The sequence below is a fragment of the Geotrypetes seraphini genome, chromosome 11, assembly GCF_902459505.1.
Source record: "Geotrypetes seraphini chromosome 11, aGeoSer1.1, whole genome shotgun sequence".
NCBI lineage: Eukaryota > Metazoa > Chordata > Amphibia > Gymnophiona > Dermophiidae > Geotrypetes > Geotrypetes seraphini.
Window position 1 is genome coordinate 83,301,372 of NC_047094.1, and position 14,430 is coordinate 83,315,801.

Genomic DNA, 14,430 nt, shown 5'->3' on the forward strand with positions numbered 1-14,430 from the left:
GACATAATTTGAGGTTGAGGGGTGGTAGATTCAGGGGCAATGTTAGGAAATTCTACTTTATGGAGAGGGTGGTGGATGCCTGGAATGCGCTCCCGAGAGAGGTGGTGGAGAGTAAAACTGTGACTGAGTTCAAAGAAGCGTGGGATGAACACAGAAGATTTAGAATCAGAAAATAATATTAAAGATTGAACTAGGCCAGTTACTGGGCAGACTTGTACGGTCTGTGTCTGTGCATGGCCGTTTGGAGGAGGATGGGCAGGGGAGGGCTTCAATGGCTGGGAGGGTGTAGATGGGCTGGAGTAAGTCTTAACAGAGATTTCGGCAGTTGGAACCCAAGCACAGTACCGGGTAAAGCTTTGGATTCTCGGCCAGAAATAGCTAAGAAGAAAAAAAAAAAAAAAAAAATTTAAATTGAATCAGGTTGGGCAGACTGGATGGACCATTCGGGTCTTTATCTGCCGTCATCTACTATGTTACTATGTTAAGATCAACCCCTAAAGCCCCTCCCCTGACTGTCCCTGATACTCCCCCCACTCCATCCCTGATACTAGTGCTGCCTGATTTGCCAAAAAAATCATACTTGTCAATTCAGCGATCTCCACCCCAATGAAACTTGACATACCTCCGCTCTGAGTCCTCCAAAAACAACTGCCGTTGCTGCTGTTTTTGGAGACCTCAGAGCGGAGGTATGTCAATTTCACGGTGGGAGGGTCAGTGGGGTTCTGTTGCACAGGGGGATGGGAGGGATAGAAAGATGCTGCACAAGGGGATGGATGGCAGGGGAGGGAAGATACTGCACATGGGGGAGGGGAGAGAAAGGAAAGAGGAAGAATTGGGGTGGAGGAAAGGAAGGGAGATATAATTGTTGTATATGAAAAAGAATGACATCCCCTGAAAATAAGCCCTAATGTGTTTTTTGGATCCCAAATTAATATAAGACACTGTCTTATTTTCGGGGAAACACAGTATGTTGCTTTTTGCCTGTTTATTACTTGTTTTTCTATTTTGCAGAGCTGATCTTAACAGAAATTGTTTGTTGCTGGGGAGGTTCCCCCATGCCTTCTTATTTGTCATGTATTGGTTTCAGTTTGGTTGCTTGGCTTTGGGACTGAACCGTAGTGAGCTCTAACTCACTCTAAGGTAGGGGGAGTACATGCTTAGAAAAGTGTTTGGAAGGGGATAACAGGGTACAGATAGAGGTTTATCTTACAGGACATTGAGCGAATAGGGTATGGACATTTTAGGCTAGGTAGGGAAAACTTTCAGGTCATGGACCTGGAGGGCCGCCGCGGGAACAGACTGCCGAGCACGATGGACCCCTGGTCTGACCCGGCAGAGGCAATGCTTATGTTCTTATGTTCTGCAACTCCTGAATTGTGGAAAGGGATTGAACACACAGAGTATGGAATCCTACAGGGACTAACAGAAGATTATCAAAGAAAAAAACCTAATCTTCCATTTTGATCTGTTCTGTTTCTTTTTGTTATTTTCGGGTATTTTTACTATTGGTCTTCGGATTTTTTTGCATGGCTTTGGTGCTTGGAAGTCCCTCTTCTTGGGCTTATTCCACCAGAGAAAGGATACAGTCATAAGAACATAAGCATTGCCTCTGCTGGGTCAGACCAGAGGTCCATCACACCCAGCAGTCTGCTCATGCGGCGGCCCATCAGGTCCAGGCCTGTATAGTAATTCTCTATCTATACCCTTCAATCTCCTTTTCCTTCAGGAAATCATCTAATCCCTTCTTGAACCCCAATACCGTACTCTGTCCTATCACATCCTCTGGAAGCACATTCCAGGTGTCCACCACCCTTTGGGTGAAGAAGAACTTCCTAGCATTGGTTCTGAATCTGTCCTCTCTTAATTTTTTGGAATGGCCTCTTGTTCTTGTTGTTTTTGAAAGTTTGAAGAATCTGTCCCGCTCCACTTTCTCTATGCCCTTCATGATCTTGTAAGTCTCTATCATGTCCCTTCTAAGCCTCTGCTTCTCCAGGGAAAAGAGCCCCAGTTTCTCTAATCTTTCAGCATATGAAAGGTTTTCCATACCTTTTATCAATCTCGTCGCTCTTTTCTGTACCCTCTCGAGTATCACCATATCCTTTTTAAGGTATGGTGACCAATATTGGACGCAGTACTCCAGATGCGGGCGCACCATTGCCCGATACAACGGCAGGATAACTTATTCATTCTGGTTGTAATACCCTTCTTGATAAAGCCTAGCATTCTGTTCGCCTTCTTAGAGGCCGCTGCGCACTGTGCCGACGGCTTCATTGTTTTGTCCACCTAAGTCCTTCTCTAGGCTACTTTCACCGATTACCAGCGCTCCCATCGTATAGCTGTACATCGGGTTTCTGTTTCCTACATGCAAAACTTTACATTTCTCTACATTAAAGCTCATCTGCCATTTATTTGCCCACTCTCCCAGTTTGTTCAGGTCCCTTTGTAAATCTACACAGTCCTCTTTAGTCCTAACCCCACTAAAAAGTTTTGTCTCATCTGTGAATTTTATAATTTCGCACTTCGTCCCTGTTTCTAGGTCATTAATAAATACATTGAACAGCAGCGGTCCGAGTACCGACCCCTGCAGAACACTACTCGTGACCCTTCTCCAGTCCGAGTAGTGGCCCTTCACTCCTATCCTTGCTTCCTACCCGCCAACCAATTTTTGATCCATCTATGCACCTCTTCTTCCACCCCATGGTTCTTCAGTTTCCGTAGTAGGCGTTCATGGGGTACCTTTCGAAGGCTTTTTGGAAATCCAAGTATACGATGTCTAGGGGTCCCCTTTGTCCATTTGTTTGTTAATTCCTTCAAAGAAGTGCACACTTCCCCCTCCCAATTCGCGGTTTCGGCAATCGCGATTTCACATATTCGTGATTTTTTGGGGAAGGGGAAAATAAGAACCCCCCCCCACACAGTTTAGCCTTCCCCCCGGCATCCCGGCCTTACCTGGTGGTCTAGCGGGCTTTAGGAGCAATAGCGATCTTCCTATACTCCTGCCCCATGTGGATCGCCAATAGGAAATGGCTGTGGGGAGTTCCCGTCGTAGTCTCAAGAGACTACAGGAACTCACGGCAGCTATTTCCTATTGGCAGTCTGCACGGGGCAGGAGCGTAGGAAGATCGCTCCTGCCCCGAAAGCCCGCTAGACCAACAGGTAAGGCTGGGATGCCGGGGGGAAGGCAGGAGGGAGGCGGGGGTGGGTCAGAGCTGGACCAGAAGATATTCGCGGTATTTCACCATTCGCGGTCCTGCTCTGCCCCTATCCCCCGCGAATCCGGAGGGAGAAGTGTAATAAGTTCGTTAGGCACGATCTTCCCTTGCAGAAGCCATGTTGACTTGTTTTCATCAGTGGACTGCTGCTCCCAGGCCAACGTCTTTGAATACCTGTGGAGCCAGCCTGCTTTATGTCCCTACCGGAGCTGCTCGCCTGCTGATTTATCAGAGTCTTGAGCGCAGGTTGGGGGCCCCTATGTAACAGCCCTCTGGGTATCGGGGAGCTGGTTGTAAAGTTTCTCCCCCCCACATACACGTGTAAATTTCCAGGGGATGGGAGTCCGTGGTCAGGGTTCACCTGAAGATCTCCATTGGATGACTTTACTGGCTATCTTGGAGGCAGAAATCCTTTCCTTGCAGGCAGGTTACTGAGAGCTGACAGGCGCCAGAAGTTACAGTGAATACTCCCATTATTCCCTATGGGGAAAATCAGGGAGATCTGAAAAAGTCAGATTTGAGAGTTTCTGGGGTTAGTCAGGTTCCCTCACCACCAAAACCCCTTTTTCGATATTTTTTTGTATTTTAGTTCAGTTCCAATGGGCCGTTTTTAACGCAAATTTTCTGGCAGTAGCCATCTTGAATGTTTAGTGATTTTTATTTATTTATTTTTTAAGTGCTCTTTTTTGCCTCAAAACCCCTCGTTTTGCTTGGGGATTATCTGTAATGGAGTCCCCAGGTCGGTTAATCTGCCCCGAATCTATGCATTTTTTTGCACGGTTTGTCGGCTGAGGAGCAGCTGTGTTCCGTGGGGCATGGAAGGAGCTTTGAGCTCAGCCTCTCTTCAGTCCTCCAGGGGGTAGATCCCCCAGAAAGGCCCAAAGCACCTGGCCAGTGAGGAAGAAAGCTCACCCAGAGTCCACATGCAACAAAGGTTTGAAACACAAGCACATAGAGGCACTCCTTCTCAGGAACCTTGCAGGGTTCTGTAGGGCCTTTGGTCCAGGGATTCTCCTGTGAAAAGCCTATTTAACGGACCCAGAAAGCACTGTGCTGCCTGTGAGCGCACCAGCTTCGCAAAATGGGGTGTCTTATCCCCAGCAGACCTCTCCGCCTCATAACACACCAGCTCCTACCTAGGTAAGTGACTCCTAGGTCAGAATTGGGAGGACTGGAAATCCCTGTCCATGCCTTTAGTATCTTAAGGCTTTGCTACATTTTTGTATGAGGTGACGGGAGGTCCGAAGTCAGGTGAGGCAAGGGAATCATGGTGGTGTTCCCTCAGTCTTTCAGATCAGCTTCAGTTTCACAGGTCATTTCTGACTCCCTCTCTACATAGCAGCTTGATTCTCAGCTGCCCTCACCTCCCAGTACACATTTATGAGTCGCACTAGTACACAGGTGCCCTTTTTTCCTGCTCAACAAGACATCACTTCTCTAGTCTCTGACCAATGGGAGTTATCTGAAGGCTCTCCGAAGGTGATCAAAGCTATGTCTTGTGGCTCCAGAATCCCAACAGCTGTTTTCATAGCCAACAGGGGACTCTGAAGTAGCACCAGGTGTCCTAGTGAGGGTGGAGTGATGCTGATGGACACACAGGATTATAAGGTGGCAAATGGTCCTTACAAGACAGTTTGAAGTGCTGGCTTTGAGTTTCAAAAGCTGCAGCAGCTGCCTCCCTCATGGCATGGATCTGTCATACAAGCTTGCAGACTGGTCCCTTGGAGTTGGGGAACACCTGTTCTCACATGATTAAGGAGGGAATGGATTATGTGACAGATGCTTTTTATGACATCATCAGGATCCTGAGTCAGGTTTCGGCTTAAGTTTTCTGCCTGCCAAATGTTCTGGATCAGATAGTGGGCAGGTGACACAGCCTCCAAGGCAACTCTCAGCTGGTTACTTTTCAGGGAGCAGATACATTTTGGCAAAGATTGGAGGCCCATTCTGGACTTGAAGTCAGTAAATGAGGCTCTAAATGAGGTCCCCTACTAGATGGTTTTCTCTGTTATAGCGGTGGTGGCTCTGGGCAAATTCCTGGCCTCTCTGGATTTAACGGGCCATATCTTTACATCTTTCCAGATTACTGGAGATATCTGAGATTCCACATTCTTTAGTGATTCTTTAAGTTTGTGGCACTCCCTTTCGGGTTGGCCACAGCTCCATTCATCTTTGCCAAGATGATGGTGGTTGTAGCAGCTCACCTATGCTGGATGGGCATCCGGGTGTATCCTTCTACTGGACTATTGGCTTATTAGAATCCCCTCTTATAAAAGGAAGGCAAGCACATGGTGCAACAAGTGGTGAATCTTCTCTAGAGCCTTGGTTGGATAGTCAATTTCCAAAAAAGCCATTTTCACCTGACTCAGTGTTGGAATATCTGGGAGTCCATTTCAACGTAGTGCAGGGCTGTGTTTTTTCTTCCTAAGCTATGCAAACGGAAGCTTAGGAAGATGATCTTAGAGATCCTGGACCTACCAAGTCTCCACGGCCTAGCATTTCCTTCAGGTACTGGACTCGATGGAAGCCTCTCTGGAAGTTTCCTGGGCGAGAGCACGTATGCAGTCATGCCAGGTCTCTCTTCTTTCCTGGTGGTCACTGCACAGCCACTCCCTGCAGATGCAGCTCCCCTGGACTTGGGGGTGCAAAGCGCAGCTTACGTTGGTGGCTCCAGGGGGATGCTTTATCGAGGGGCATGCCTCTCAAATTCAACTCATGGGTAACCCTCCAGAAAGCGTTCAACAAGGCTCCACATGAAAGACTTCTCAGGAAACTACAAAGCCATGGAATAGAGGGAGATATACTAAGATGAATAGGCAAATGGCTGGAGAACAGAAAGCAAAGAGTGTGCATAAATGGGAAGTTCTCAGACTGGGAGAAAGTGACTAGCGGTGTGCCCCAGGGCTCGGTACTTGGGCCCATCTTATTTAATATTTTGATCAATGACCTAGAAGAAGGAATATCCAGTGAGATCATCAAGTTTGCAGATGACACAAAGCTATGCCGGGCAATCAGATCGCAGAAGGATAGCAAAGAACTCCAGAGTGACTTGTGTCAGTTAGAGAAATGGGTGGAGAAATGGCAAATGAAGTTTAATGTGGAAAAGTGCAAAGTAATGCATTTAGGCAGAAAGAACAAGGAACACGAGTATAGAATGTCAGGTGCAACTCTGGGTAAGAGCGAGCAAGAAAAGGACCTGGGTGTACTGATAGATAGGATCCTGAAACCATTGGCACAATGTGCGGCAGCGGCAAAGAAAGCAAATAGAATGTTAGGCATGATAAAGAAAGGAATCACGAGTAGATCGGAGAAAGTTATAATGCCGTTTTATAGGACAATGGTCAGACCACACTTGGAATACTGTGTCCAACATTGGTCTCCCAACCTAAAGAAGGATATAAAACTGCTGGAGAGGGTGCAGAGACGAGCAACAAAGCTAATAAAAGGTATGGAGAACTTGGAATACGAGGAACGACTTAAGAAACTGGGATTGTTCTCCCTTGAGAAAAGGAGACTACAAGGGGATATGATCGAGACTTTCAAAATACTGAAAGGAACTGACAAAATAGAGCAGGGAAAAAATTATTTATAATGTCCAATGTGACACGGACAAGAGGACATGGACTGAAGCTAAGGGGGGACAAGTCCAGGACAAATATCAGGAAGTTCTGCTTCACGCAACGAGTGGTGGACACCTGGAATACTCTCCCAGAGGAGGTTATTGCGGAATCCACCATTCTAGGATTTAAAAGCAAACTAGATGCACATCTCCTTATGAGAGGCATAGAGGGATATGGGTGACTAAAATTACGCCAGGTGTACACCTGACTGGGCCTCCGCGTGTGTGGATCGCCGGACTTGATGGACCGAAGGTCTGATCCAGAGATGGCAGTTCTTATGTTCTTATATCTGACGCCAGCCTGGGGGGCCCACTGCTGTGGTCACCTGCTTTAGGGAAAGTGGACCCCATCGGAAAGCAAGTGGTCCATAACTCATCTGGAACTGAGAGCCATTCATTTGGTGCTGGAGGAGTGCACGATTTCCTGACTAGGAAGGCAATCGGTGTGTTTTCTTACAATGCCACAGCGGTAGCTTATGTAAACAGACAAAGAGGCATGAGAAGCGCTCCCCTATGCCTGGAGGCACAAATGTTCCTGTGAGCGGAACCTCTCTTACCAGCTTACTCAGCTGCACACGTGGCAGGAGTAGAGATCGTCCAGGCCAGTTTTCTCAGCAGGCAGACTCTGGATTTGGAGGAATAGTCTCTGTTCCAGGGGGCATTTGCCCTTATTGTGCAGCACTGGGGAAGACCAGACATGAATCTCAAGGCCACAGCTAAGAATACGAAGACAGATTACTTCTACAGTTGAAGGACCAAAGAAAAGTGCAGGACTGGAGTGCCCTCATTCAACCCTGGCCCACTGGCCTTCTGCTTTGTGTTTCCACCATGATCCCTGCTGGGTCAGATCATCTGCAGAATAATGAACTATCAGGGCTACTGTTTTTTGGTAGCTCTGGACTGGCCCTGCCAACCTTGTTATGCAGATCTGGTGCATCTCCAAAGGGCACGTGTCTCAAGGAACTTCTCAGTCAAGGTCCAGTTCCCATGAAGAATCCAAAGTGCTTTGGTCTTATGGCATAGCTCTTAATTGCATGGCCCTGATTCAAAAGGGCTACTCGGAGGTTGTTGTTATGGCTCTCCTTAGAGTGAATAAGCCTGTGACGTTTGCGGCTTATACAAAGATCTGAAAGGCTTTTCAGTTGTGGTGCGCCAAGGCACAGGTGGAGGCTGAGAAGGCTCCTATCCTGGTGATTCTAGCATTTCTACAGGCCGGTTTTGAAAAGGTCCCAGTGGTTTTGCCTCTCAAGGCACAGGTAGTTGGCCTCTCATGTTTTAGGGTCTGGAAAGACATGTAGTGATTAGCATCTCATCCAGTCATCCCTTGATTTTTGAGTGGGATACTCAGATTGCAGTGTTCCCGCTAAGCTGCGCTGGCGTGCGCTGGCGTACAAAATATTACATCGCAGCGCACAAGTTTCTCGTCACAGCGCACGGCGTACGGCAGATGGCAGGGCGGCGAGAGGAGAATCGGGCGAGTTGGCTCATAACTTGCTGGCGCTTAGCTCACAGCGAAAAAAGTTTGCTCACAACACCCGCCCGCTTAGAGGGAGCACTGATTGCAACCCCCGTTGCACAGGCCATTCCAGTTTTGGAACCTCAGTGTGGTTCTGAAGGGCACTACCCACTCTATACCCTTAATAAACTCTAATATGCTTCTAACTACCCAACTAATGCTAAAATGTCTCTATTTACCCAACATTACTTGGGGGTAATGGTGGACATGACAATGAAGCCGACGGCACAGTGCGCAGCGGCCGCTAAGAGAGCGAATAGAATGCTAGGTATAATCAAGAAGGGTATTACTACCAGAACGAAAGAAGTTATCCTGCCGTTGTATCGGGCGATGGTGCGCCCGCATCTGGAGTACTGCGTCCAATATTGGTCGCTGTACCTTAAGAACGACATGGCGTTACTAGAGAGGGTTCAGAGGAGAGCGACACATCTAATAAAAGGGATGGAAAATCTTTCATACGCTGAGAGATTGGAGAAACTGGGACTCTTTTCCTTGGAGAAGAGGAGACTTAGAGGGGATATGATAGAGACTTACAAGATCTTGAAGGGCATAGAGAGAGTAGAGAGGGACAGATTCTTCAAACTTTCGAAAAATAAAAGAACAAGAGGGTATTCGGAGAAGTTGAAAGGGGACAGATTCAAAACAAATGCTAGGAAGTTCTTCTTTACCCAACGTGTGGTAGACACCTGGAATGCGCTTCCAGAGGACGTAATAGGGCAGAGTACGGTACAGGGGTTCAAGAAAGGATTGGACAATTTCCTGCTGGAAAAGGGGATAGAAGGGTATAGATAGAAGATTACTGTGCAGGTCCTGGACCTGTTGGGCCGCCGCGTGAGCGGACTGCTGGGTGTGATGGACCTCGGGTCTGACCCAGCGGAGGCAATGCTTAAGTTCTTATGTTCTTACCAACTTAAGATCTCGACAACTCTCTGGTAATTATTATTACCCAACATTTATCACCTTAAGATCTCGACAACTCTTTGGTAATTCTTATGTAACTCTTATGACATCTCTTATGCTATTCCTGTAAACTTTTATGTAATCTCTGAAAACTTTTATGTAATCCGCCTTGAACCGCAAGGTATTGGCGGAATAGAAACCACTAATGTAATGTAATGTAATATCTTGGGCTCCTTATGAGCCTCTTTTGGACACGTCTCTCTTGGATCTTATGGTTAAGACCGTGTGTTTTTGGTTGCCATTGTCTTGGCAAGGTGGATCTCGGAGTTACATGCCGTTTCCTGTAGGGAACCCTTCCTCCGGTTTACAGAGTAGAATGTTTCTCTGCAGATGGTGTCTACCTTCTTTCTGAAGGTAATTTCTGCCTTCCATATCAATCAAGAGGTTCGTTTTGCCCACTTTTCTCCCCACGGGTTCAGCAAAACAGGACAAGATTTTATGGAGGCTGAATGTTGTAGAGTCCTTCTGCACTACTTGGAGAGGACTAATGATTCCCGACTTTCCAACTGTCTTTTTATGTTGACCACTTATTCGAGATGAGGCAAGCCAGCCTCCAAGCCCTCCATTGCCAGATGAATTTGCATGGCAATTTCATCTTCCTACATTGCCTGTGGTAAACAGCCCCCTATCTCAATTACAGTACATTCGACTAGATGTGTAGCTGCATCCTGTTCGGAGTCCCACACTGTTTCACCTGATGAGATTTGTATCAGCTACTTGGTCTACTCTCCATACTTTTATGAAGTTCTACAGAGTGGATGTGGCAGCTCGAGAGGATCAACACACTCAATATTCTTGGGAATTATAAATATATAAAAGTAAATTTTCTGTTCTAGTTAACACCTTCTACAAAAAAAGAAAATCTAATATTTTAATAAAATATTAATTAAGAATATAAATATTCAATATTGGTGCTCAGTGAAAGCCATTAAGAACTTCAAGGCATAAAGAGCAAGGGACTCTACCAGTTCTGGCTTAAATCCATCATAGCACTCCTCCCTTCCTACCACTATAATTTTGAAAGATTTCAAAAAGCTAAAGCTATAAATTTATATAAGGATATAAGTAGAGGAGTACTTATCTCAGCTGATGTACTTTGCTGTTAAGGAGCCCTGGCCTCTGCTTCAAGTCCAATCAAATGCTCAGTGTTCAGTGTTCCCAACCATTCAAAAATCCTCACACAAAAACAAAAACCAAAAAATACAAAAAAGTCACAATCCAACCAATCCATGAGATGAAAATCCATAAAATAATCTGTTAATCCTTCAACTTCCTCACTTCCTCCACACAGTATGTGTAGTCCAATTCTTCTGCAACACAATAGGTGTTTCCCCTCTTTGGCTTTTTCAAGAGGAAGGTTAACACAGCACTCTGAAAGAAGCAGCATTGTATCAGTAAGCAATCAAAACTCACACATATCTTATAAATACCTAAAAAATCTCTCAAAACTCACTTCTTGTGAACTGTAAACAGCCACACATTGGATACGAATCCTTCTCAAGACTTCATAGTTGTTCCCCGCCTAGCAAACATTCACAATTTAGTGTGGACAAGCCCAAACTGTTTTTTCTTAATCACATGATGTTAGAGATTTCTCAATCTGATTGGACAGCCTGAACTTAGCAGCCCAGTGGCCACTCTACTGCTTTGTTCAAGCCTTTGGGGGTTAGGTATTTATAAGATATGTGTGAGTTTTGATTGTTTATTGATACAATGCTGCTTCTTTCAGAGTGCTGAGTTAACCTTCCTCTTGAAAAAAACCAAAGAGGGGAAACACATATTGTGTTGCAGAAGAATTGGATTACACATACTGTGTGGAGGAAGTTGAAGGATTAACAGAATATTTTATGGATTTTCATCTCATGGATTGGTTGGATTGTGACTTTTTTGTATTTTTTGGTTTTTGTTTTTCGTGTGGGGATTTTTGAATGGTTGGGAACACTGAACACTGAGCTCTTGATTGGACTTGAAGCAGAGGCCGGGACTCCTTAACAGCAAAGTACATCAGCTGAGATAAGTACTCCTCTACTTATATCCTTATATAAATTTATAGCTTTAGCTTTAGCTTTTTGAAATCTTTCAAAATTATAGTGGTAGGAAGGGAGGAGTGCTATGATGGATTTAAGCCAGAACTGGTAGAGTCCCTTGCTCTTTATGCCTTGAAGTTCTTAATGGCTTTCACTGAGCACCATTATTGAATATTTATATTCTTAATATATATTTTATTAAAATATTAGATTTTCTTTTTTTGTAACTCGAGAGGATGCCACATTTGGGTCCTAGGTTCTGCGGGCAGGCTCATCTGTCTCTCCTTAGATGTTTGGCACTGCTTTGGTATGTCAGCTAATGTACGGAATCCCATGTCTTTGCTAAAGAATGATAGATTAGGTTCTTATCTTGCTTATCTTCTTTCTTTTAGAAGACATGAGAATCTGTGCGGCCCGCCCTGTACGGACTTTGATTCACTTGATTTCTGCCTTGGATGTTGCCAGTGGCTGTCTCTGGACCTCTTCTCCTGTTTCTAAGATTAAGCAGAGACATTACTACAGGAACATGGGGGCCTCTGTTCCCTTTCTCCTTTGGAGGGTTTTATAGCCCTTACTGGTTGCACTTAGCAGGTTGGTTCCTAGCTACTCATGTGTGTACTTGTTCTGTGTCAAATTGTTCAATGTTCAGTCCTTGTTTCTTTATCATAAGTTGCAGAGCAGAATATGGTTTGTTGCTGGGGAAGCTTCCTTTTCTCCTTCTCTTTTCTTCTGTTTCAGTGGAGTTTGATTGTTTTGTTACGAACTGAAGAGGGAGCTGTTCTTCACTGCAGAAGGGTTTTAAAGTGATGTTCTTCTGAAGATTTGAAACTATTGGGAAGTAATAGATAATGTACAGAATCCCATGTCTTCTAAAAGAAAGAAGATTAGCAATGTTAAGAATTTAGTCTTATCATTCACAGATACTGTACTATGTAGAAGAGAGTACTGAAGAACAGGTGCTTGGCTTCATATTCCCTGTGTGATGCTGTTTACAGCAACTCAGTATGTGCACTTTGTGACAGCAAGCTGTATGCATAGCAGCACCAGGCCTATTCTTACAGATTTTCTTTGAACAAAGTCTCTTGAGGATCTCCTGATTAGAACCAAACAATCTGCTGTACAAGTTTGTTGTTCTGTTCCTTTTTTTTTTTTTTTTTTTAATCTTTATTCATTTTCATATCTTACAACAAGTGTATAATATTCAATCAAAAAATTTTTTACAAATCACTTGACATTCTTACTTATAATTATTAAAGTATAAAAGAATCCCTCCCCACCCACCCCATCCATTAATAATAAACCAATTAGCAAATATCATATTTCCAAATCCCACCCTACCTATATCTTATATAATAACAAGGTGTTTAAGGTGTCTGATCATTAGAATATATAATCAGTGGCCCCCAAATCTTTTTAAAATTATGATAATTTCCTTGCTTGTCATATTTATAAAATGGAGAGAGTGCTTGCTATTCAGCAAGGAAATTATCATAATGTTGTTCTATTCCTTGTGTTCCCATTATTATTATATTTTTAGAGAAAATTGGCTGAAGTTACAGAAGAAGAGTGGCTAAGTATTCCTGAAGTTGGTGATGCCAGGAACAAACGACAAAGGAACCCACGTTATGAAAAACTGACCCCTATCCCAGACAGCTTCTTTGCAAAACACTTACAGAGTGGGGAGAATCACACCTCTGTGGATCCCCGACAGACTGTGAGTTTAAAAGCTTAATTTCTGATTAGCCAGGCAGTCAGCCAGCAAGGCTGTGGCAAAGGAGGCATTAGCCTAGAGCAGGGGTAGGCAATTCCGGTCCTCGAGAGCCGAAGACAGGTCAGGTTTTCAGAATATCCACAATAAATATGTATGAGATGGATTTGCATGCACTGCCTCCTTGAGATGCAAATCTATCTCATGCATATTTATTGTGGATATCCTGAAAACCTGACCTGGCTCCGGCTCTCGAGGACTGGAATTGCCTAGCCCTGGCCTAGAGCAGTGTTTCTTAGCTTGGTCCTGGAGTACCCCCTTGCCCTTCAGGTTTTCAGGATATCCACAATGAATATGCATTAAAAAAATGTGCATATAATGTAGGCAGTGTATGCAAATCAAGTTTAAGCATATTCATTATGGATATCCTGAAAACCTGACTGGCAATGGGGTGTTGAGAAACACTGACCTAGAGTCTCTTTTGTTGTTGCAGTAGTCATACCTGAGAGGTTCTTTAGCAAAAGTATTTGATCACTAGTCAAATGGCTCGAATCCTGTCTGGCCAGTCAAATAACATTGATAAATTCAGCCATGAATAGCATTTCCAGTGGCCAACCTGGCAAGAAGAAAGACAGGGTGGGTGCCATTGTACTGAGGGGCAGGAGAGGGTGTGCAAATTGACTGCAGGACCCATGCTATTGGAAATTTAGAGCCATTCAGAAAAGTGAAGTTTTGTGTGTTCTTCTGAGATGGGGTGGAAGCCTTAGAGACAGATATATCTGTTGCATCCTCCAAACAATCCAAGCTACTATGAAATAGGTAAGATTGCACTCTGTCACAGGAACATTTAATTTTATTGAACTTGATTTCCAGCAATTTGGTGGACTGAATACTCCCTTTCCTGGGGGGCTGAACACACCTTATCCAGGAGGAATGACACCTGGGCTGATGACTCCGGGCACTGGTGACCTGGACATGAGGAAGATAGGACAAGCCAGGAATACCCTGATGGATATGAGACTGAGTCAGGTAAGAGAAATGAAATACAGGACAGGTGTGAGATCCCTCTTAAAGGAAGGTGGAGGATATTCTGGTCTCCTTCTTTGAAAGTAACATGGCAGAAAAAGCAGTTACATAAGCTTTCTATTCATCTGTGTTTAGTTTCTGCCCATTCTCCAGAGTTTAAATCAGTGTTTATCCCAGGACAAGCAGGCAGGTATTCTTACTAGTGGGTGATGTCATCCAACAGAGCCCCGATACGGACGTCTCACAAGCATGTCTTGCTTGAAGAAACTCAGAAGTTTCGAGATGCCCGCACCGCGCATGCGCCAGTGCCTTCTCGCCCGATGGTCCGGGCGTGTCTCCTCAGTTCTTTTTCTTCCGCGGAG

The 14,430-nt window shown here is 44.8% G+C and overlaps 1 protein-coding gene across 4 annotated transcripts in view; it reads left to right on the plus strand.

Annotated features, from left to right (window-relative positions):
- The window catches only part of PRPF6 (pre-mRNA processing factor 6), a 325,322-nt gene that overhangs the window by 69,198 nt on the left and 241,694 nt on the right, over window positions 1-14,430 (plus strand). For all 4 annotated transcript variants that reach the window (XR_004541083.1, XR_004541082.1, XM_033963163.1 and 1 more), the window contains exons 5-6: window positions 12,872-13,048; window positions 13,916-14,071. Coding sequence is in view for 2 of the 4 variants with exons in the window: in XM_033963163.1 (XP_033819054.1) it covers window positions 12,872-13,048; window positions 13,916-14,071 (333 nt within the window). In the remaining 2 variants the exon portion in view is untranslated. The remainder of the gene's footprint in view (window positions 1-12,871; window positions 13,049-13,915; window positions 14,072-14,430) is intronic.